At 42.5% G+C, this 22,967-nt stretch overlaps 2 protein-coding genes across 3 annotated transcripts in view; one reads left to right on the top strand and one right to left on the bottom strand.

Annotated features, from left to right (window-relative positions):
* The window catches only part of LOC134457165 (transcription initiation factor TFIID subunit 4-like), a 31,325-nt gene extending 14,727 nt beyond the window's left edge, over positions 1 to 16,598 (top strand). For both annotated transcript variants that reach the window (XM_063209013.1, XM_063209012.1), the window contains 7 exons: positions 3,699 to 3,813; positions 4,765 to 4,934; positions 6,122 to 6,252; positions 6,575 to 6,700; positions 7,143 to 7,199; positions 7,793 to 7,912; positions 13,570 to 16,598. In XM_063209013.1, the coding sequence (XP_063065083.1) occupies positions 3,699 to 3,813; positions 4,765 to 4,934; positions 6,122 to 6,252; positions 6,575 to 6,700; positions 7,143 to 7,199; positions 7,793 to 7,912; positions 13,570 to 13,737 (887 nt within the window). In that variant the 3' untranslated portion in view covers positions 13,738 to 16,598. The remainder of the gene's footprint in view (positions 1 to 3,698; positions 3,814 to 4,764; positions 4,935 to 6,121; positions 6,253 to 6,574; positions 6,701 to 7,142; positions 7,200 to 7,792; positions 7,913 to 13,569) is intronic.
* A 1,509-nt stretch (positions 16,599 to 18,107) lies between these two features.
* On the bottom strand, positions 18,108 to 19,928 carry LOC134456280 (endonuclease domain-containing 1 protein-like). The gene is made up of 2 exons (XM_063207657.1): positions 19,840 to 19,928; positions 18,108 to 18,768 (listed from the first exon to the last, which is right to left on the bottom strand). Exon 2 carries the CDS (start codon positions 18,739 to 18,741, stop codon positions 18,199 to 18,201), a length of 543 nt encoding a protein of 180 aa, XP_063063727.1. The 5' UTR covers positions 18,742 to 18,768; positions 19,840 to 19,928; the 3' UTR covers positions 18,108 to 18,198.
* Positions 19,929 to 22,967: the final 3,039 nt, after the last annotated feature.

Genomic DNA, 22,967 nt, shown 5'->3' with positions numbered 1-22,967 from the left:
GACACAGTTTGCGCCACAAAAAAATCCCAAACTGTTTTGAGATGTGCACGATGCAAGGGGTCACTAGTTCTAGAGAAGGGACAGGTTGCATAGTCTGAAACCTCGGATATGCTCTCAGATATCGGCTACCAACCATTCCAGTGCAAATCCATCACCACAAAACCGGAGACCTTTTGTTGCCTAACAGACAAGCGTCACAAAATAGTAAGAGTTTCCACGTAGCCTAGTCCATCCCATCAGCCCAGCCCTCTGCACGACAGAAGAGAATAATAACTTAAACAACAACAAATGCGCTGTCTTTCTCTATCCCTGCTTGTCACACGCGACCTACTGTTATTCGTGATGACAGCCAGGAAATATTGTGCAATACTGAGGAAACCATCGAAACATAGAGCGGGCCAGCTAACGTCAGCTAGCGTCTGTCCATCTGCCACGAATGACTTTATCCCGCATTGACCACAACAACAGATAGATAAGATGTCCTTGATTACAGCACATAAAACATCAGCTCTCACCTCTCTTCTCTACAACCGACAGTGGGATACGCTGCGCACAACAAAAGCACTTCAGTAACTTTACCACAACATAGTTTGCCATAACCGCATTGAACATCGAGGCACTCGGCGGTGCCATTACAAGTAGTAAGCTAAACATGACTTACCCACCAGTTGCCTCTCGAGAGCACTCTGCGAATTAGGTTCATCAAATCGCCTATCCAATTCCTTTGCAAATCATAGACTGTATGGTCCAAATACTCTGTCCCTGTAGGAATCCCAACACCGATCTCAAGACATGTTCTCTTTTGCTCTCCATGGTGTCAATATAAAACTCTGTACTGTCCGTGAATGAGACTGAAGAACAGCGCGGGTAAAGTGTCATTTCTCTTATAAAAACTTATTTGATATTGGTGGTCAAAAACTTTAGGGCGGGTTTATTAGAGTCAACTTCCAATCACTACGAGAAAGCCAGGAGAACAGAGACAGTTTAGTTCTAGTTTCCTATCAAATTCTCTGAGGAGAAGCACATCCTAAATTTACCCAGGAAGTTTCTCCATACAATGCACAGTCGCACTCTGATTGGCCAATGCTCCTCAATATTTTATCAATCGGCGGCAAGAGCTCAGGTGAAGCAAAATGCTGTTGCTGTAGGCCTATGCTGATGTTTCCCCTCATACACCTCAGTAGCCGAACTAAAAGACTGCTCGTCGCCATGGTTACTCCTCAAACAAAATCGTGCACTTGTATGAAATATAGAGAACAAAAAAAAACCGTTATTAACCGGTTTGTGGATTTCAGAATAACGTTTTTGTTCCGGAACACTTGAAGACCATTTCGTTTTCGTTTCCGTTTCCGTTCCTTGTAAAATTCCATAAAATTTCGTTCGTTTTCGGTTTTCGTTTTCGTTCCTTGAACCGGTTCGGAGCCCTGATAATAAGGAAAATTCTAAAAACGCCATTGATTTCTACACTGATGACTTGTTTCCTCCCTCTTTGTTCATCAGGATGACTTCCATTTCATATTCTCATCATGTGTCTAGGACCACTGTGCCATTATATCAACAAAATATGGAGCAATAACAGAGGAAATGCTACCTGGGTGCCCTCGCAATATGCTTTGTTGACTATAGGGGTGCCCTATTTATTTATATAATATATTATATTTTAATACTATAAATGTTTATGTTATGAAATATTTTAGGTCTGCTGACCATGGCGTGTCCCAAGACACAAAATACAAAAAACAGAGTTTGAAAATTACAACAACAATGGACATTATAATGTTGAGTATCTCATGGATCCTCTCGGTGTCTTGATTATAAATCCCACGTAGATGGTCCAAATATCACAAAAATCATTCACGACATGCACAACATATGTATTGACAAACTCCTAGAAGGACAAGTTTTTCTGATGAAAATTGCAGAACTGGTGTATGAAAATAAGTGCCCGGGTCATAAATGACCCCAGTCGGTCGCTTTAGGGTTAAGGAATTGCTGCAGGTGGTGTGTCTGTGTCTGGGCGCGCTTTGCATGGTTTGACATTTGTTACCGCTAAACAAACTCACACACACACAGAGAAAACAATACAAACTATCCTTTGAAAATAAAATACAATGTTTGTTTGGCCTTTGCATGACCTGCAAAGAATGACCTCATATGACCTCATAGAAGGTCATGATCATGGGTTGCACTAAAGGCTCGTTCAGGCCAAAACACGTTCCCACAGCTAATCTCGAAACGGCCACCATATTCACGCCACGATTCTGAGTGTTTGGGAACCGGAAAGTTGGTTCACGATACAAACCGAAAAATAATGTGTTTTTTTTTTCTCTGTGAACCGTGACGACAATGTGGATGCCAGCAGGTTAATGCGGGTAACAAATGGTTACATACTGAACAGTTCAGAGCCTGATATGAAGGCTCGGAAATAAAATAAACACTTTAGTAACTGGTGCGATAACGGGCACAGGCACCTTTCTATTCAGCCTGAAAACGGTATAAGTGTGTTTCTTTTTGAAGTGGAATTACTGGGTCCAGTTTTACAATTGTATGAATTAAAATATATATCAAATCAAATAATCTAATCAACTTAAATCAAATAAGCTTTAGTATTCAGTCAATATAGACATAATGTGTGTGTGTGTGTGTGTGTATATATATATATATATATATATATAATGTTTTTTAAAAGTTTTTTTTGTCTTTTTTCGACTTTATTTGATAGGACAGTGTGAGAGGTGGACAGGAAGTGAATTGGGAGAGAGACGGGGAGGGGTCGGAAAAGGACCCGGGCCGAGAATTGAACCCGGCTCAACCGCATGGCAGGCGAGTGCCCTACCGATTGGCAGGGCCAGACATAATATATATTATAGTGGTGTGTGTCAACAAGAGCGGTTTTCCAAGAAGGCGAATTAATGAATTAGCCAAGTTAATTCTGAGTAAGCCTACTAATGAGCAAATGAGCGTCATGGCTCTGTTCCTGTTGCAGCACAAATCCAGCGGTACCTCTACTAAGAGGAAATCTATTCACCACTGCTGCACGCAATCAAGGGGGCCACCATCTTCTGTCTCTTCATTATCCGACCAAGTGATTTGACTGAATAAAAGAACAGAAAGAAGAAATATTTGACAACTGTGTGTTACTCTGAACTCAACTGAAGGAAGAACCTGGAACCTGTTTGCTTGTGTGCGCACGCACGCAAACACACTCCTGCAGACACATACTGTAGCACTTCTCCCTAAATGACTTGTGTATCACTGTGCGGCTTCATTGAGCGCATTGTCTGGTTGAATAGGATTGTCTTTTTCTACTGTCCTCACCTATTTAGTAAGAGGAGACAGTAGTAATTGGATAAGCGCTGTCTGCAGTTCGTCACTGCTCAATCTCCAAAGGGGAAAATGCTCATGCTGCCCTCTGCTGGCAAGTTATGGGTAGTGGGGATAGTGGTCCAGGATCCACAGTTATGTGTATTATACTGTATGTATGATTCCCTAACACGTTCCAAATTTTCTAAACATATGTTTGCTCAAGTTACCGTGTCCAACCTTTTTTCATCTCTTCTCTTTTTTTTTCTTGAATTCTTGCAATCTCTTGTTCTCTCTCTCTCTCTCTCTCTCTCTCTCTCTCTCTCTCTCTCTCTCTCTCTCTCTCTCTCTCTCTCTCTCTCTCTCTCTCTCTCTCTCTCTCTCTCTCTCTCCAGGTTCTTTAATACGGCCAGGGCTGGCCCCGGGAACTAAAGTGTTGTCTGTGTCAGGGCCCCAGGCTCTGGCTGCCCAGAAGAACAAGCAGAAGGAGGCAGGAGGTGGCACCTTCAGGTCAGTAGAGCACAGACACAACCACACCATACAAGAATGCAGCGCTGTGTTACTGTCACATGCTTTAGAGATGCATACATGCAGTAAAATTGCTGTGCGCCCTCCAATGCTTTATGTGTTGTTCATGACGTGTGGAGCATCATTGTAATGCTGCCAAAGTGATTGCATGTGTGACATACAAGTGTTTATGGCCATACACAGTGTACAGCAGACCTATTCAACTAGCGGCCCACGGGCCAGATGTGATTTAAAATAATGCTTCAAAATGTGATATCTTAAATTTGCTTATTTATGTGGCCCCCGAAAACACAAACATTTGACATCAGAGCAATGATAAGTTATTTGATGTCAATTTATTTCCCTTGCCAAATTAAAGAAAAGAGATCCATGATTTTTCTGACACTGGGAAGTAAAAAAAAAAAAACAATCGTTAAAGGGAAAGGCTTGATGGCAGAGATGTGCACCAGTAGTCACACAAATGCTGAAGATACTGTATTCACAGTAATGCTAAAGATGTTCTACTACTACATAAACCTATAATAACCTATAATAACAAGCCGGTCTTGTCCACTTGTCCACTACTGACAAATACCTATAATGATATAACACTGAGAGCCGAAATAGTGTTCAGAGATTGTTCGTTTGTTTTACTTTGACGTCTTTAGTTTTGATCCATTAATAGATTAGTCGAGTGATGTGCGCACAGCCTAACACTACTGTTGTTCTACTGCACAAGCATACCGGTATACATGTTTTTTTTGTTTATCAATACAGTGTTGTGAGGAGGGGCAAGACACTGGCAGCCAACCTCGTAAGCTAATTTTTTGACCGACAGCGGTTTCCAACAATCAGAGGTTGAGTTGTGCGCAGCTAGTTTCGATAAGTCAGGAGAAAACAAACATTTAGAACCCATGTATAAAACAAAGCCTGCCACTTGTCCTCTTACTGCAGAGATGACGATGACATCAACGACGTGGCGTCCATGGCCGGGGTGAACCTGTCGGAGGAGAGCGCCCGCATCCTGGCCACCAACTCTGAGCTGGTGGGGGCAGTGACGCGCTCCTGCAAGGACGAGGCCTTCCTCTTCACAGACTCACTCCGACGGAAGATGCTGGAGATCGGTGAGGGTTGAGTTGACGCTGCTACATTACACTTGGCTACTTTCATCTGTACTCTGTGAAAAAGAGCATGGTTTAAACCTACAAACGTTACTGTTGTTGAAATTCCCACAACTTATTAAGTTTGGTCAACTTACAAACGTTTTTTTTTTTTCTGTGCTATGTTTTTTTTTTTGCAGTGCAGCAACATGCACTTATTTGATTACAGGGTATTATTTACAGTTCCTTCAGGAGACTTAAGTTCCTTGCATGCTACAGGGTTTGAGCTTACAACCTTCAGATTCCAAGACTGACTAGTGACTACTACCTAACCATTTGGGAGCTGTGTCCATGGCTCATTGTACAGTGATGGGTGTGGATGGGTTGTACAGCCTTGTGGTGCCCTATTCCATTTTTCTGCAGAAAAAGAAGATGACCATAATCTTCATTCTTTGCACAAATAAGCCTCCCGAGATCAGCACTTGAAATCGCAATCATAACCTCTTCAGAGTCGTCCTATGCCAGGGATGGGCAACTTTCTTGATAAAGAGGGCCAAGATTTTTCATCACCACCGTCACAGGGCCACATGACCACGCATTTCAATTATGAGAGGAACTACAAAATGATTCAAAAAGGTTTTTTTGTACATTTATACCCACATGTTTACTAAACCATGGTATTCTAAAATTATGTTCTTGATAAATAACCTAGACAAAATGTTACGTTTCAAAGAAACAAAATAGTCATGTTTTCTGTGTTGTTGGCACAAAATGTATGTTTATCTATGGGCCACACTGAGTGAGGAGGCCTCCAGTTGCCCATCCCAGGACCTTTGACATTGCCACACAGTGATGTTTGCAGCTAAAGATTTCTCTTTGGTCAAGAACTGGAGCCCACACACATCCAATCGGGGCTCTAAATTAACAATAGCCAACTGCTGGTGAAAACTCAGTTTGGCTGACAGAAAATAAATCTTACTAGCCACTTTGACTAATAGTGTGTTTATGTTTGGCTAGTACAATTAACATCTACTAGCCAAATTTGGCTAGTGTTGAAAAAAGTTTATTTATAGCCCTGCATACAATTGTTGCTTGTCAATGTCCGTTTGTCTGTCTGCCTCTGTCCGTCTGTCTGTCTCTGTCTTTGATGTGCTCCTGTCCTGTCATGGACGCTGACATGGAATGCCGTGCCATGTCTTGTCTCCCTGCAGGGCGGAAGTATGGCATCACAGACCTGGGCCCTGAGGTCATCAACTTTGTATCCCACGCCACCCAGACACGGCTGCAGAACCTACTGGAGAAAGTGTCGGAGGTCGCCCAGCAGAAAAATATGTCCTTCAAGGTGAGGCGAAAACCAGTTCTGGGTTTTGAACATTTGTTGCCAGCATAGTTAAATTAAGATTGAAAACTGTGGTATTTTACTGTATCTAACGACCTTTACCCTTGACTAAACTTTTACTGAACTCTCTCTCTCTCTCACTCTGACTCACACACACACTCTCTCTCTCTTACACACACACACACACACACACACACACACACACACACACACACACACACACACACACACACACACACACACACACACACACACACACACACTTGTTCCAGCTAATGTCTCACCTGTCCTTTCTCATTCTCCTTCCTTTTCCCCGGTACGTCAGGAGGACGATCGGTACGAGCAGGCCAGTGATGTGCGGATGCAGCTGAAGTTCTTTGAGCAGCTGGACCAGATGGAGAAGCAGAGGAAAGAGGAACAGGAGAGAGAGATACTCATGAAGGCTGCTAAGGTGAGGAGGACACACACACACACACACACACACACACACACACACACACACACACACACACACACACACACACACACACACACACACACACACACACACACACAGCTAGACCTAGATACGACTAGACCTAATCATTATATACAGTCAATCAGGAGCTGGAGAGAGAGATGTACTCATGAAGGCTGCTATGGTGTGAAGAGAACTACATCTCATTATACAAACACTCAAGGCCATCTTAACTACAACTTAATTATATACAGTCATGGTGATGTTTATATTTTGTCGTCATCAACCGATAAAGTGACACAAAATGTTTTGCTGAATGCCTCCTAATGCCACCATTGCTGGTAGTGATAGAAATGCCATCTAGTGGTTGAATGGGAAAGTTACCGTTCAGCTCAGTGCGAATGACTGACCCCTCTGCTGCTGTTGTTCTGTGCAGTCTCGATCGCGGCAAGAGGATCCAGAACAACTCCGTCTCAAACAGAAGGCTAAAGAGGTAGGAATGCTTCTGGGTCTTTGCTATTTCTGTACATTATTTTTTTACTAGGAAAATTCATGTTTCTAGGCATATAGCTGAAGAACATGCACCACTTAATTGATTGATTTATTTGTTCATTTAAGCTATCTCAAGGATTAACGTTTACTTAATAAAATGTACTGTAAAATCACTGTCATTAATTTGTTATTAATAATCTTCAAATTTGTTTGCATGTTCATTTTAAGCATATTGAATGATGAATTGAGTGTTATTATGTGCCACATAAATACTTGTTGGTTGGTTGATTGATTAAAGCTATTGCATGACTTAAGATACGCCCCAGACTGATGGTATTTTCCTGACCACACTCTCTAGCTGTGTGAAGGTGGACATCTATTCTGTTTAAGTAGCTTTATGTGTCTGGGGTTCGTTTCTCGACAACGTTGTTGCTAACTAAGTTTGCAACTTACTCGGCTGCAATGCAAATTCCCATAGGTAGCCAAGTAAGTTGCTAACTGCTTAGCAACAATGCTTTCGAGAAATGGGGTCCTGGTTTTGTTTCTACATGTATTGCTTATCATATTGTGTGCATGCGTTTGGGGAACATACAGATGCAGCAGCAGGAGTTGGCTCAGATGAGACAGCGAGACGCTAACCTTACAGCCTTAGCCGCCATCGGACCACGGAAGAAGCGGAAAGTGGACTCGCCGGCAAGCGGAGCCGGAGCAGAGGTTTGTTTTTGAGGCTGTGGCTCGCTCACTCTCACAGACCAAGCATTAGCTCAAGAGTGACATAATCAAGCCAGAGATTGGTGCAGAACCCTGAATAAATGGTAACAGCCTCTCTCCCTCTGACACTTCTGGTTCTCTATGCTCCTCTCCCTCTCAAACCTCCCCGGTGTGATCTTTGTGGAAGCCTCTTATCAATTAAGCATATTCTGTCCTGCTCTGCTCTTAGAAGGAAGACAGCAGTTTTTTAAAGGTACACTGTGCAGGAAATGGTCAAAAAAGGTACTGCAACTATGCTGCTCATTGAAAGTGGGCTGCCTATTGCCAAATTTTATCTTTACATGAAAGTTTACTAAGTAATAAACACATTTTCTAGTATGGTCCAAGTTTAGTCATTTTGGCTGTTAAAAATGGCTATTTCTGGAAATTAAAATGGCGGACCATGGAGAAGATCCCCCTTTTCATGTATGAAAAGTAAAATTTTTATAGTCATAATGAAACCTTGGAATTTGATGGTGGTGATAAGTATTCATGAAAAAGGTAACATTAGTGAATGGGCAGCATGAGTTCTGGAAATAAACAACGAAACATCTCACACAGTGTCACTTTAAAGAAGATATTATATTTTTATTAACTCATTGGCTGCCAGCCATTTTCAAAAAAGAGTACCTCGGAGTGCCAGAGATTTTTCAGCATTTTGGGCGTTTTTTGGAGGCTCACAGAAAATTGAGTTCTGTGTCTATGTCAACATCATACCTATCAAAACACAGATTAGACGCTCATCTGTCATCAGAAAAAAACGGTGTCTCTCTACCCCTTTCCGTTCTTTCATAATCATCTGTTGAAATTAAGTGGAATTCGCCAAAATGCTGCTTTCTAGCCAAAAAGCTGAGAAAACGCCATTTGAAGTAGAACTATAACTGCAAACGTTTTTGCCCATAATGGCATCATCCTAACAACTCCAAACCTATCAGATGCTATTACAGAGTCTTCTGTCATCTGTAGCCTGAACAAAAGATCGTTTGTATGACCTTTTCAACCTAATATACTGAAATATAACGGGGGTGGACTCGAAAACAAGGGTGTTTTGGTTTAGTTGCTGGCGCGCAGAATGGATCATGACAGCATGTGCCCCTAACTCCGGGAACTCCCTCCCTATCCCTCTCCCTCTCCCTCTGACAGTGCTTGTAGCAACCCAATGTAAGTAGGCTGCCGGATGTGAGTGCCCGGATATCCGCCCGAGTATTTACGTCTATTTTACCTCAGCTACTCGATTTCGGTCGTGTATTTACGACAGTTTAACCTCAGCTACTTGATTTCGGTCCGATTTGAGTCTGACTGAAGATGGAAGGGACATAGGTGCCGTGCGTAAAGAGCCCACAGCACATTGCCGTTTCGGCGACACCAGAGAGTTCCTTGATCTCCCAATCAAAAGAATAGGCCCGGTGACCAATAACATCAAAATAATAAAAAAAATATATAAATTATATATAGGCCTAAAATTATAACTTAAAACCGAATTGATTTGGGTGTGAAAATTAAACTGTCTCAACCGGGCACCCAAAGGGAATCCATCAAAAGATAACGGCGTTACTTCTCGTCGGCATTATTTTGTTTTTATTCAGGAGGACTGAGCAGAAAACTGCAGCAGTCACCTTCCACAGTTCTAGCTACTCTGAAGCACGTGCGTGTCTAAGCACATCGTCCTGCCCATTCGCAATGTTCAATAAAAAGTTTTGCACAAGACTATAGCATAAAACACCGTCACAGACAGAATAGCCCGTTTCGGAAGGCATTAAAGTCACGAGTTTACCCAGTCTAAATGTAGCTAGTTTTACTCCTTACATTAGTGAAACATAACATCAGGATATCCTACAAGTTAAAAGAATATCTGGGCATATCCTTCTCTCTGAGTTAGAAAACAGCAGCTATGCCGCATATTGTGTAGTTATTATTTGGTGGTGCAAAAACAACACGCGAAACCATGCCGCATATTGTGCCATTATTATTGGTGATACCGAAACAACAAAGCCAGATTGGTGACTAGAAACTGCCTAGTACATTTAGACATAGCCTACTCATTTGATTGTGCCATGTACATTTAAAAGTGTCAGTGCAGAATTAAACTGGGCGCTGAATATAAATATTGGAGCCATTCTCCCTCCGTGTCTAGATACAGTCAGAGGCGCGCGCGCACGCTCTTATTTCGGTATTATATGAACATATCCCAAAACGGTCACAACATCAGAGGACCTTCGTGGTGGAGGATAGCCTACTTGCGGCGGGGGCCGAGACCGAGTTGCTACGGGACACTCTTAATATTATTTAAGGGACAGACCATGCTCGATACTTTACCCGGTCTAAATGTAGCACTCGAAAAGTTATGCCACATATTGTGCAGATTATTTGGTGATGCCAACCACACGTGAAACTAGGCACATTGGAGACTACAGCATATAATTTAGAAATAGCCTATTCATTTGATTGTGCTACGTAAACTTAAAAGTGTCAGTACAGAATCAAACGGGACGCTGAAATATTGGAGCCAGTAACTTCGTGTCCGATGGATATTGTGCAGATGTGTGTGCGCGCGCACAACTAATTTCTCTCCCATCTCTTTGCTAATCAAGCCTCCGATCTCCAAAAAGACACGGGCACTCAGGATAACTGTTTACACGAGCTGTTTAAATAATGTGATGCACGTTCTTCATCATGACATGGCATGGTTTGGCCACCCTAAATTCAACATGACTGCATTCGCACATAGGCTATCGTTTAAACATCATGATGGAATTGTCACTCTTAATGTGCAAGTATTGGATATGAAAAAAATATCCTAAAACGGTCACAACACCAGAGGACCCGTGGTGGTGTGGTGGATATTTGCGGCGGGGGCCTAGGCGAGTTGTTACGGTAGGCTACAATCATATTATAGAAGGGACAGTCAGGCGACACAGCGCGACTCACATAGGGTAGCTGTGGTGCCGCAAAGCATTCCTGATGGTGGAAATGAATGCAAATGCATGCAGATACTCGGGCGGATATCCGGGCACTCGCATCCGGCAGCCTACTTACATTGGGTTGCTACAGTGCTCTCTCTCCCCTCGTTGGAGAAGGAATCACAGCTGGTTTATTTCCTCCAGAAATAGTACCGTCCGTGTTGTGTCTTGTGGGGGAGGGAGGCAGGTAGGCAGGCAGCTCCGCTTAGCGTAGCTTACTGCAGCTTCTTTGGCAGAGCGGACAATTTGCAGATTGATGATTACTGTCATCATGGTTCTGCTATAGTGATCTTGTCATATATTGTTCAATGAATTTTCTTTTTATAAAGTACTGATCACATATCCAACATTTCAAAAGCCGATTGGAGTGGTGAAGGCTAGCTGGTGGTCTGAGGCTAAGTGCAATGCTTTCTCATGTGAGCTGACTGCATCTGACCAGACACAAAGGCTACTCTGTTCCAAGAATCTGCAACCCCCCTGTCTTTTTTGATGATACAGTAAGCTGATCATAATATACAGATCCATAAAAAATAACTGTAGAATGAGTAAAAATAGTTGACTTACCAAGGCTCCTTTATTTAGGCTTAGTTGTAAGTTGTTAGCGATTTCGTGCTAGCTAGCTAGCTAGCATAGCGAAATTTATAGCCAAGCATTCCCAACATCACCACTAGGGTGGCCATCGGTCCGTTTTTACGACCTGTTCACGACATCCATGTGTCCCTCTCTTTGTCTTTCCTTTCCTCCTAGCCTTTTGATTATGGCCTCGAGCTGCGAGGCAACGTCATCGACGCAAACTAGACCTTGATAGTCGGTCGCGTTTCCGATATCTGCGGCCGCCATGTTACTCCAGATATAACCTCTCGCCCAGCGAATTAACTGTATTGCTGTTGCCTTGTGTCGGGGAAATCTCCGTGCAATAGCCATATATGAAGTTCATTAACTGACTGTATGAAAGTTAAATAAGGCAACTATATTATTGCCTACTGTCGTTTCCTATTTTTTCCTGCACTGTTGGCAACGCATTGGCCTAGTGCAATTAAGTTTGTCCGCTAAATGCCTTTACAACGATACGAGGGTTCTCACAACTTTACAAACAGGGCAAAGAAACGTCTTTCTGCACGGGCGCTGTCTGTATTTTGAGCTCGTGTTGTTGGTTATCCAGCGTCTGCATGAAAAAAAGGTTGACAAAAGCGGTTTGCCTCCCTTAAAACACCGCTGATAATAGGCTATTCTGACCAACTTTGAATAAAGTAAATCAAATTAATGGTTGGCTATTAGGCCTACGAATGCACGACTACCCAAAATACATTAAAAAAATAAATAAATGAAATAGCCTACACAGACAACAACGGAAGGATTTGTCTATCGTAACCTGCCGTCTGATACAATATTAAGTTAGTGGTGATGACTCCTTTATCGGAGTGAGGTAATGCAATGCGAAAATCCTTCCCCCCAAAAATATTGTTTTACAAGTAAAACTGTTGTTGGCAGCTGAGTTGTCTGAGGTAAGATGGCAGCGCTGTTCCCTGATTTCTGCCTACAGTTTAGAATGCCAACTTCACTGTTTTCTCCACGGAGGCGGGGATTCGGCAAGTCGAAGCAATGGGTGCGCGCGAGGACGCTAGGTTAGAAAGTTAAGGGGCGGGGTTGTCCGGCCGAAGTCCGGACAGCTGGTCACCCTAATCACCACTAGTCCCGTGCATTCTCCTGTTAGATGATATTTTGTAAGCATCATCCTGATGTTGTGTAGGCTGATCACATTATCCAAAATGAAAGGTTGCCACACAGATCATCTCATGGTGTATTTTGGGCAAGCTAGCTACAATGCCTTCTAGCTAGATAGCAACAGGGGGTTGTATTTTGGTCATGAGAGGAAGGTTTTTTTTTGGTCAGGCTCTGACACTAAAATCAGTAGCCTACCTGTGTTAAAATCAGAGGGCAAGAAAGTAGACTACTGTCACAGGTGCCTTACTTTCAAAAATGATTTTTCTATGCTACTTTTGAGATTATAATAGTAAAAAAAGGGATGTTTTTGTCTTGACATTTCCTCCTGGTCTGAACTAAGCCCTGCCTTGACTGTTCCTAAGGACACTTCTGCCACCTACAGGAACAGTTAGAAAATGCCTAGAGGCTTGAAATTAATACAGAAGATAGGTCAGACCGTCCTCGAGGTCTGGCTGTAAAAAACGCAATTATCGGCGAACGACGTCGAAGGCAGGGGGCGTCACTATTCGAAATGACGTCATTCGACGGCCAAGGCAGCCAATGAGTTAATAAGCTCCCACCAGGTTTTGGACTTTTTAAAATGTATTGGTGTGACCAAACTTATTTAATGCATTTATTTAATTGTTTATGTTATTGTTGATTTTTAAGTGAATTGTGTTACCTGTACTGGCCATGAAATAGCCACAGCTGCATAATTTGGCCTTAAATGAAAACAAACAAACAAACTATCCTCTCCCTCTCCTCCTGTTCTCTTCACGACTCCTCTTCCCCTCTGTTCCTCCTCCTCCTCTTGCCTATTCCTGTTGTCCCCCTGGCTCCTTCTTATCTCCTCCTTATGTTCTCCTCTCTCCTCCTCCTCCTCCTCCTCTCTGCTCTTCTGCTTCCCTCCTCTTCCCTCCTCCTCCTCCTCCTCCTCCCCTCTCTTCTCTTCTGCAGGGCTCGGGAGCCGGCTCGTCGTCCTCGGCCTCCTCGGCGACCGGCGGCTCCAGGCAGTTCACCCGCCAGCGGATCATCCGGGTCAACCTCCGGGACCTGCTGGTCTGCCTGGAGAACGAGCGGGAGACCAGCCACTCGCACCTCCTCTACAAGGCCTTCCTCAAGTAGCAGCAGCTGCCTCCTCTCCTCTCCACTACCAAGGCCTTCCTCAGATAGCAGCACCTTCCACAGTCTCTTCTGTGTCTTCCCAATCTCTTCTCTTCTCTTCTCTTCTCTTCTCTTCTCTTCTCTTCTCTTCTCTTCTTCCACAACCACCACCACCACCTGAGCTGCAGAGGCGGAGAACAGTAGAAGTAGAAACTAAGTGTCAGTGGTCGTCAAGGATGCCTCAAAGCATGTAGAAGTGAGAGGAGGAGGAGGAGGAGGAGGAGGGAGGAGGAGAGGCGAGGCGAGGCGAGATGCTGTACAAGCGGACCTGCAACGTGGTGCTGGAAGTCCTCCATCCTCCCTCACTTGCCTCTTTCTTTGTCTCCTCCACTGGAGAAGGTGCAAGGACGGAGGACACAGGAGACAACTGGAGGAGGGATATGGACGCAGTCTCATTATCCTTACTGCTTGCCTTGCAATTTCACCAGTTGGATCATATAACCTGTGATGATCTACTGCCTGGAGTTGAATTGGCTGAAGTATATGGTAGAAGTTAAACTTCCTGGTCCTTGGATTGGCTCAGTCCCAACCAATGGAAACACTGTCCCATCTGCATGCTGTTGCCTCACTCAGTTTTAAGTGCCCTATTCAGGTATCTAAAAGGACTGCTGGGTCCCAGCTTGCTAAAAGAAAAAAAAAGAGAGAGGACGAGGAGAGGATGGAAACGTAATCCAGCCACCTTTTAGTCCCCCTTTTTCAGTCAGTGCAAACAGAAGTCTTGCTGGCTTTGAGAGCAGCAGTTGGAGTCCTCAACTTAAAAAAAAAACCACACACACACAAAAAAAACAGCCGATGTCACCTCTATTCCCAGCACACCCCCTTGTCCCCTAGTCGTTTTGTTTCTGCTGCCACTGCTGAGTGGATTTTGATTTTATTTCGTATTTAAAGTTTTGTGTTTTTTTTTTTCAAAGAATAATGTTTGAAGTACAGAGCTGTACAGAGTAGTCTGTCACATGTACAGTCCTAAGTAGAAGAGGCGGTTTCTCCTTCCTTTTCTGTATGGGCTGTTCGCCTCTACCACAAAAAAAACTTCACTCGGCAACTTTGGATAGAATGACCACCAAACACACACCTCTACTCAAGAGGCACGCCCCGTTTTTTGCGGGTTGGGAGGGCCTGAAGGATGATTTCTTTACCTGGATTAACTTTCTTCTCCTCTTTCTCTTCTTCTTTTTTGAAAAGAAAAGCAGAACATGGAAAAATGAAATGAATGGACAAAGAAAAAAAGACTTTAAATGATTCATCAAATGGAGTCGTTTCACCAGTAACGTAAGCGCCTTTTATTGAACAGAACAGAACTTAAAACTGAAGAAAAATCTCTCACCATGTCAGACGTTGTTGTTTATTTAAAATCATGCTAATCTCAGAGCTAGAGCCAGGGTGAGACAAACAGAGGGACGGCTTTTCTACCTAGCCCCTTTTCTACTTCATTTCAGAGCTGACCTGATTCTTTTAACTGGAAAACTTTTGTCTTTTTTCCGTTTTTAAACTTAGTTGCCTTCTTGCCAAAATAAGCCATATAATTATTATTCTCTATCTTCACTTTAAAGGCTGAGCAATTAAGCAATTTTCTTTCTTTCTTTCTTTCTTTCTTTCTTTCTTTCTTTCTTTCTTTACTTCTTTACATGTTTGTCTAATGTAGCATCAGTCTTCAGTCTTCACAATCCAACAGCACAGTTTCTAATGTTTTACTTTTGTGTCTTGATTTGGCAAGTTTATTTAACCGTCTGGTATGTGTGATGTTTTAACATTTTTGTTTTGTTTCTAATTCAACTGTTATGATTATTTATATGTTGGTGCATTTGTTTTCTGTTTTGAGATTATATAAATATATATTCACCTTCACACACTCACAATATACCTGATGTGTATATATACGTATACGTCATCATCACCATCAACTCCTCAAAATCCCATTGCATGGGACAGGATAGTTCTAGTCCACTGTGTGAACGTTTAAAAACAAAAAAGATGAGGAATGACATGAAATGAAATGGGGGAGAATTACCCCAAAGATTTATTTTAATATTCAATAAGAAAAGTGTTTTTGTTCCCTCTCTTTTAAATCATGAACTTTTTTTCTGAAGTGCACTGTTCCTGGCTGGAGTTTTGACGATGTCGTCGTTCAGTTGGGCCGTGTTGATTTCAGAACGTTGGCAAGAGGAGAGAATGTTGACACTCCCCCCTACTGCAAATCCCCACTTCCCACTTCCCACTTCCCACTTCCTACTTCCCTAGTCCACCTCCACCATCATGGACTGCAGTCTCTGGCAGAGCAATTTTTTGCAGACTCAGACTATTTAATCGCCAGAGGAGAAACAAACAAACAAACAAAAAACGTCCCAGTTTGTACCTATTTTTTTAGCGCACATACTAATTGGTTCCTTATATATTTTCACAGGTTGTATTGTATGAAAATGTTGTCTATGGATAAAGCTTTTATGATTTGTACATACTTCAGTTAGGGTTTTTTTTTCATATTGTCTGTGATGAAGTGATTTTCTTCTTCATGAGCAGAACTTTATTACAATGACTCACTGTCCTGCTACTCTCAATCAGTCAGTATTGTCTTATTTTTACAGAACGATCACCTTGGTAACTGTTACGATGCACCCCCTTCCCAAGCTCCCCCTCTATGAAAGAAGACAATACAGTGAGATGATAGCCTAAAGTATGTGTATCAATATCTTGTACATTTTGCACAGCCACTTGTTAATATGTAAATATTTTACTTATGAAAAAAAAGGTTTTTAATTGCTATTATTTTATAGAGGATTGAAAGAGAATGATCTCCTTCATTAAAAATGAAAAAAACAACAACATTTGTCTGCTGCATGAGTGTGATTGTTCATGGTGCTGTTGAATATACAAAGTAATGTAATGTTTTATGAGCATGAAGAGACAAAGTAATGCTCATGGACTCACTGTTAGATAGTGATTGGTTTGACACGGATGCTTTGTAATCAATTAATCAATACATGGAAGACAATCTTTGTCATGGCTAACAGAAGCAAACACATACAGCAGAAATGGTGCAATGAAGAGATGGTATGCAGAAAAAGAGCATCAACCCAAGTTTTTTGTTCTTCTGTGGTTTGCTTCATCAGCTGAGAAGGAATGTGGGGGTCAGTTGTGACAATTTCTCGGGTCATTCATTTTTCAACACACTGCTTACTTATTTTGGTTGTGGTGAGTGACTGCTCTACTGTATATGCCTACTGTAGGTAAATACACAGAATCTTACAGGAGCAGAGAAAGCAACCAGAATAGCATAGAAAAGAGAGCACAATAACATATCAGAACGCACGGCTGGAGGGAAGGTTCTCTCAACTCATTATCTGAGGTCTTGCAGGGGAGCAATTTGGGAACATTTTCCTTCAGTTGGTCGTGTGTAGTGTCAGTTTCGGTATCTTCATTTGCTTCATTTTAACACGAATTCCTTCTGTCACCAGCAGGTGGCAGCAAAAACGGCAAAAAAAAAATGCCTGAGTAGGGCAGACCTATTACATCTGGGGAATCCTACCGGTTGTGTCGATCCACAAAGCATTTTCATCTAAAATATTAAATTATTAAAGTGGCCGTATGGCCAATGGCTGTGTCTGTCACCCCAAGGCCCGCCTACTGGTGATGACTTTAAAAACCCTGACACACCATCGCTCCTCCTGTTTACACTGCTGTGCACCTCAGTAGAGACACAGTGTGCCGACCTAGTGATAGGTCTAGTCTCTACTCAGGGAACGGGTGTTATAACAGTAGCCCAGGTGTTCACCATCACAGGAACACCGGCCTATTACGAGACTGACTCCAGTCACGCACACGGGGTGTCTATGCGGAGGGCACCATCCGGCCACACTGCAGGAGGGGCCATGTGATATTTTCAGAGCAAGGCCCCACCACACAGTGACAAGCAGACCTCAATGAAGTCCGGACATATGCAGGAGTTGTTGGGGAGAGGCTGAAGAGTTCAATCAGCTGGTTCTGAAACGGGGCTGTGACCAGCTTCGGGGTGAAAGTGGCGTCAGGCCTTACCACCACTTTGCCACCACTAGAAGAAAAACGCATGCACCTAGAGCGCATGTATTTAACTGACATGCTTGGCCGAGGCCAAGGACATGTTATGATGTCTCAAAATATGCTCACAGAGGTGAGAACACCCCTATGATAAAATCCCATAGAGAGGAACATGATCTGCTTCAGTTGTCACAATAGCGTACATGTTGACATGCACGTTTCTTTTGGTGAAATTCAGCTTCCCAGTGTAGACAGCATTTCTTGCTGACAAATTTGTTTATATTGGTGTCATCAGACCACACGGCATGGGTACAGTAAGGGATTGAGAGATAGAGAGATGGCAAAGACAAGTGTTTTAAAATAATGCTTTATTTTATTTTTCTCCTCAAACACTCAGACAACCTTTCCTGTTTAGGAGCAGCCTGCCTGCTGACCAAACAACCTGACGTTCTGGCCAGCTGGTAGGTTATAATAACCCGTAAGAAGATTATTCAAATTCCCTACGTCATGAACATCAGCATTCTGAGCGCCCACACCCATCTGCATGGTGTAGCCCCCCGAGGTGAAGGTGCCAGGGTTTCCAGCCTCTTCACAGCAGAACGCTGACCAGAAATAGCCTGGGATATTCACTCTGCCCTTGCTCCCAGGTGCCAGGATGTGCATGTAATTGTTCCCTGGAACCACCCCAGTGACTATAAAGGCCTCCCTATCTTCGCACGCGGCATCAATATACTCTATTATCTTACTCTCCATGTGGTGATACCAGGCCTTGTTATCTGCGCCTCTCTGGGGGGCGGCTTTGGTGAGGGTGTAGGTGGCATGGACCTGGACATCGTTTGTGTTGTGGTTGCGGGAGTAGAGGTGGCCCTTTTGGAAAGGCTGGCCTACGTAGTCGGCATCAACAGCCTGGTGGGCTAGCAGTCCAGGCAACTGAGCAGCGGCTTGGGTCTGCATCTCTCCGTTGGCTATAGGACTATCAAGCTATCGTTTTAAAAAAAAGGAGGTGGCAGTAATGGCCGGGTCAGTAGAGACAAAGTGAACGCTATCTTTCAATGGACCTTTTTCATGTCCTTCCATGCATTGCATTTGACACAGGACAGAAGAAAGAACATAATATATTCCACCATCACTATTTCCCATATGACCTTCCAAAGACTCGTTTGAAAACAAAGGAAATATAGTATGTTACACTGTTATTTAATCCAACAGCCAGATGGTAATTACTATGCTAAAATATAAATTAAATATTATTCAAAGAGTCACTTCTACTCTTGGGCCAGTGTAACATTTTCAAACTTAATTGTACTCAATATTGTGTAAATCAGGGGTGTCAAACTCAAATTGACTGAAGGCCAAAATAAAAATCTGGGACGAAGTATTTTTAAAAAACGTGTGTACATGCGCTTCATACTCACAGTTAAGTTTCACACACACTTTTTCCCATCAAGTATGGTAGTTCAAATGTGTCTGCACATCCTGTTTTGCACTGAGGATGGTCTGAATGGGACCGAAACGTTTGCACTGTTCACCTGGGTAGCACTTTTTTTGTTTTCGAAGCAGGCAATAAAAGGACACTATTGCATTGGCATACAAGGTGTGCGAGTTCGCCTTACTTGATCCTATCTGCACATCCTGTGACACATCCTGTGTCTTGTTACGCTATACATTAATGGTGTATGTGGGCCAGCTGGAACACCTATTTGAAATGATCTCGCGGGCCAAATAAAATGGCTCCGTGGGCCAGATTTGTCCCCCGGCCTGAGTTTGACATCCCTGGTGTAAATAGTAGAGCTGTAGTTGAAATTACACTGGCCACTTGAAGAATATCACACTGACTTTTGATGCCACTGAGTAATTTGACTCTCCTCAGTGTTCTACATTTACCTGACTCTTGCCATCTGATATGATCTCGATCCCCCGCGTGAAGTAGCCGAACGCAGCCAGATGATGTAAATCAGGTTAGTTCTACATACTCTATCTGCCCATGTTCAGTATATTTGGTATGTATTTACACTCATATTCAGAGTCATGAAAATTCAATTGATGCCTCACCTGAGGTTCGATCTTCCAAGTTCAGTGTGGTAACTTTTTTATCCATCCTGTGAACCTATAGGCAGAGTAAACTGGGATCCTGTTGTCAGTGTCATAGAGAGTGGCATACCTACACGCACGCACGCATGTGCCCACACACACGCACACACATACACACACACAAACAGAGATAGGGACACACACACACACACACACACACACACACACACACACACACACACACACACACACACACACACACACACACACACACACACACACACAGTTCAAATATTTTTTATACTGTATCAAATTAAAGAAAGGCACTCAAAGACTCAGACAGAGATGTTAAATATGTTTTAGATCTTAATACTCTGATCAGAGGGAGGGAAACAGCCTTACAGTTACAGTTACAGTGGCACGTCACTTGTTATTGAGTTCCAAAAACACACACATACACATATCCTCATCTGGCTACTTGGAAAGTCTAACTTTAGCTCTTATCAGTTAGTCCAAGAAAGGAAACACCAAAGTAAACAAAACTGAAAAGGACTGAACGTGGCATTTCCAAGGCCTCTTTCTGTGTTCGTCTTTTAAGAGATAAACAACAAGAACGGAGAGGGAGAGAGAGAGAGAGAGAGAGAGAGAGAGAGAGTTCACTCAAAGTTTTAACATTCATAAGATTATAGTTTTCATGATAATACTTGAATAAAATAATCTTTGACATCCTATTCACAGCTTTATAAACAAAGCATTTAACAAAGCATTTACAAATGTTTGTAAATGAGTAATAACCAAACTAAGACTGCACAATGGAGTGGGAATCAATTTCTATTGTGTGAGTTTTATGTGGTTTCATGCCCTCTGGTCTTTGGCGGAGAAACTTCCAGGACCGCTGCGACTGCGCTGTGTCTGCTGCGTTAGCATAATATTTATTGCCCATTTATAAACATTTGTAAACATTTTGTTGATAATTAGTTCATTATTTATAAAGTCTTTATAAAGCTGTGAATAGGACGTTATTCTAAAGTGTTACCCAATCTTTTAACACACACACAAAGGACATGGATGGTGATCAAATGCTTCAAGGGGTACACAATGTAAAAAGTTTGGGAAGCACTAATCTAACATAGCTGTAATTTTGCATAACACAGCATTTATCCATTATCACTCCATTCCCTCTGTGAGATACATTGACCCACTAAGTAGCTAGCTTTTACAATACCAAATACATTTTAATAGCCATTCACTAACACAGTCTTCTGTATTAATTAAATTTTTACAAAATGCATTTGTCATATATTGCCATAACATACATGTGAGTGTCATAGCAAATGACTTAGACCTTATTTACACTTATAAGTCACTTGCTATGAGACTCATATACAGTATGTACATACAGTATACAGTATATATTTTAAAAACACACACATTTTTGCCTTTTGTTTACATGTAAACGGAGTGCTAGATCCCTATTACGGATATTATTAGAACTATCCCTCTTTCGGATATTGCTAAAACTGTGGTGATCCACATGCCATGTAAACAGGATTCAAATATATAAACAGATTAAAAATAATAATAATTAAAAATATATATCAAATGTGTAACCAAGGCCTTTACTTGCGAGGCCATTGTGGAATATCTGGCAGATCTCCTGGTAATTGTTGTTTGGTTGCTGTGCCAATCCAGCCGGTGGGTTGTTGTTTAGGAAGAATTGATTGCAATACGGACCAGGAATGTTTGGTGGGGGGGCAAAACCGAGTCTGCCCTCCACCAATGAGAGGGGACCCAGCAGCACCAGCAGACCAATCAGCTTCATGATGAAGAGGAAAATGACACTGATGATGATGATGATGATGATGATGATCAGCTGTTTTCTCTCTCAGCTCAGCAGAGAAGAGTGAGAAGAGCTGAGAAAAGGGACAGTATATATACACACCAGATACACACATCGACACACCCATACATGTAAGCACACAAACACACACCACCACTTCTTCCTGGAATAATTTACATATCTGCAAAACATCACCATATTTGGGCCGCATTGAAGGGGTGAGAGCATAAGCGAATATGGGGTGCTGTGTGTGTGTGTGTGTGTGTGTGTGTGTGTGTGTGTGTGTGTGTGTGTGTGTGTGTGTGTGTGTGTGTGTGTGTGTGTGTGTGTGTGTGTGTGTGTGTGTGTGTTTGTTTAGGTACTACACCAATCTACCTTTGTGAGGTCACTGCTATTGGAGCAAACCCACATGCTGGGGCCCTGGCCACATGTTTTGACCCATTTTGCTGGTGTAGTTTTGTTTTTACTGGTAAAAGTAAAAGTGTTAAAATATTTCCACAGTGACATGTTATGGTTAGGGCTTGTATTTGTTTTGTCCTTTGGTGTGTGTGTGTGTGTGTGTGAATGTGTGTGTGTGTGTGTGTGTGTGTGTGTGTGTGTGTGTGTGTGTGTGTGTGTGTGTGTGTGCGTGTGCGTGTGCGTGCATGTGTGTATGGGTCCTCTTGCTGAACTACTTGCTGACGTTCTGTCGGTAATAGAAAGTCACCATGATGTTACAGTAGTAAAGCTATCAGATGGTATCTGATGACCCAGTAAGTCACTCAGTTGCTGGTCAATGCCACTCCCACTGTTACTACTGCAACTTTATCTGACCTGTTGTGCAATCAAACCACCGTGAATGGTCCAAAATGTGAAATGTGATGGTGCGTCTGGTATTCACCAAACCCAAAATAAAAGAGCCAATGTTACTCCTCCATTTATCAACATGCATGAAATATGCTCAAACTGATGTAAGTGCAAACTGTTCTCAGTCATTGTCCTCCAATGATGGAATAAGATACCAGCTGCCAAAAGTCGCTTCATATCAAGATTCATATAAGAAGGCTAATCTCTCCTAACCTTCAAGAAGCTTGTGAAGACTTGTTGTGCGAGAGCTACGTATCTTCATACCAAATCTAAGCCTACTCATCTGCTCTAACCTTCTCATGTCTGTGCACTTCAGAACAACCTCACTCATCTACACTGACACATGTTGTACATATCAGTGCACACAGGTGGAAGGAAGGAATACAGAACAATGAGTTACATGAACGGAATATTTTGAGTTTAAATGGAATGGTGGCAGTATTCTGTTTGCCCACAAATCATG

The sequence above is a fragment of the Engraulis encrasicolus genome, chromosome 10 (assembly GCF_034702125.1).
Source record: "Engraulis encrasicolus isolate BLACKSEA-1 chromosome 10, IST_EnEncr_1.0, whole genome shotgun sequence".
NCBI lineage: Eukaryota > Metazoa > Chordata > Actinopteri > Clupeiformes > Engraulidae > Engraulis > Engraulis encrasicolus.
The sequence above is the reverse complement of the archived record's forward strand: the minus strand, read 5'-3'. Positions and strand labels throughout refer to the sequence as shown.

Bases quoted from the DNA above. Each gene is read 5' to 3' on its own strand.
- LOC134456280 (XM_063207657.1), bottom strand. From the start codon at position 18,741: ATGCAGACCCAAGCCGCTGCTCAGTTGCCTGGACTGCTAGCCCACCAG.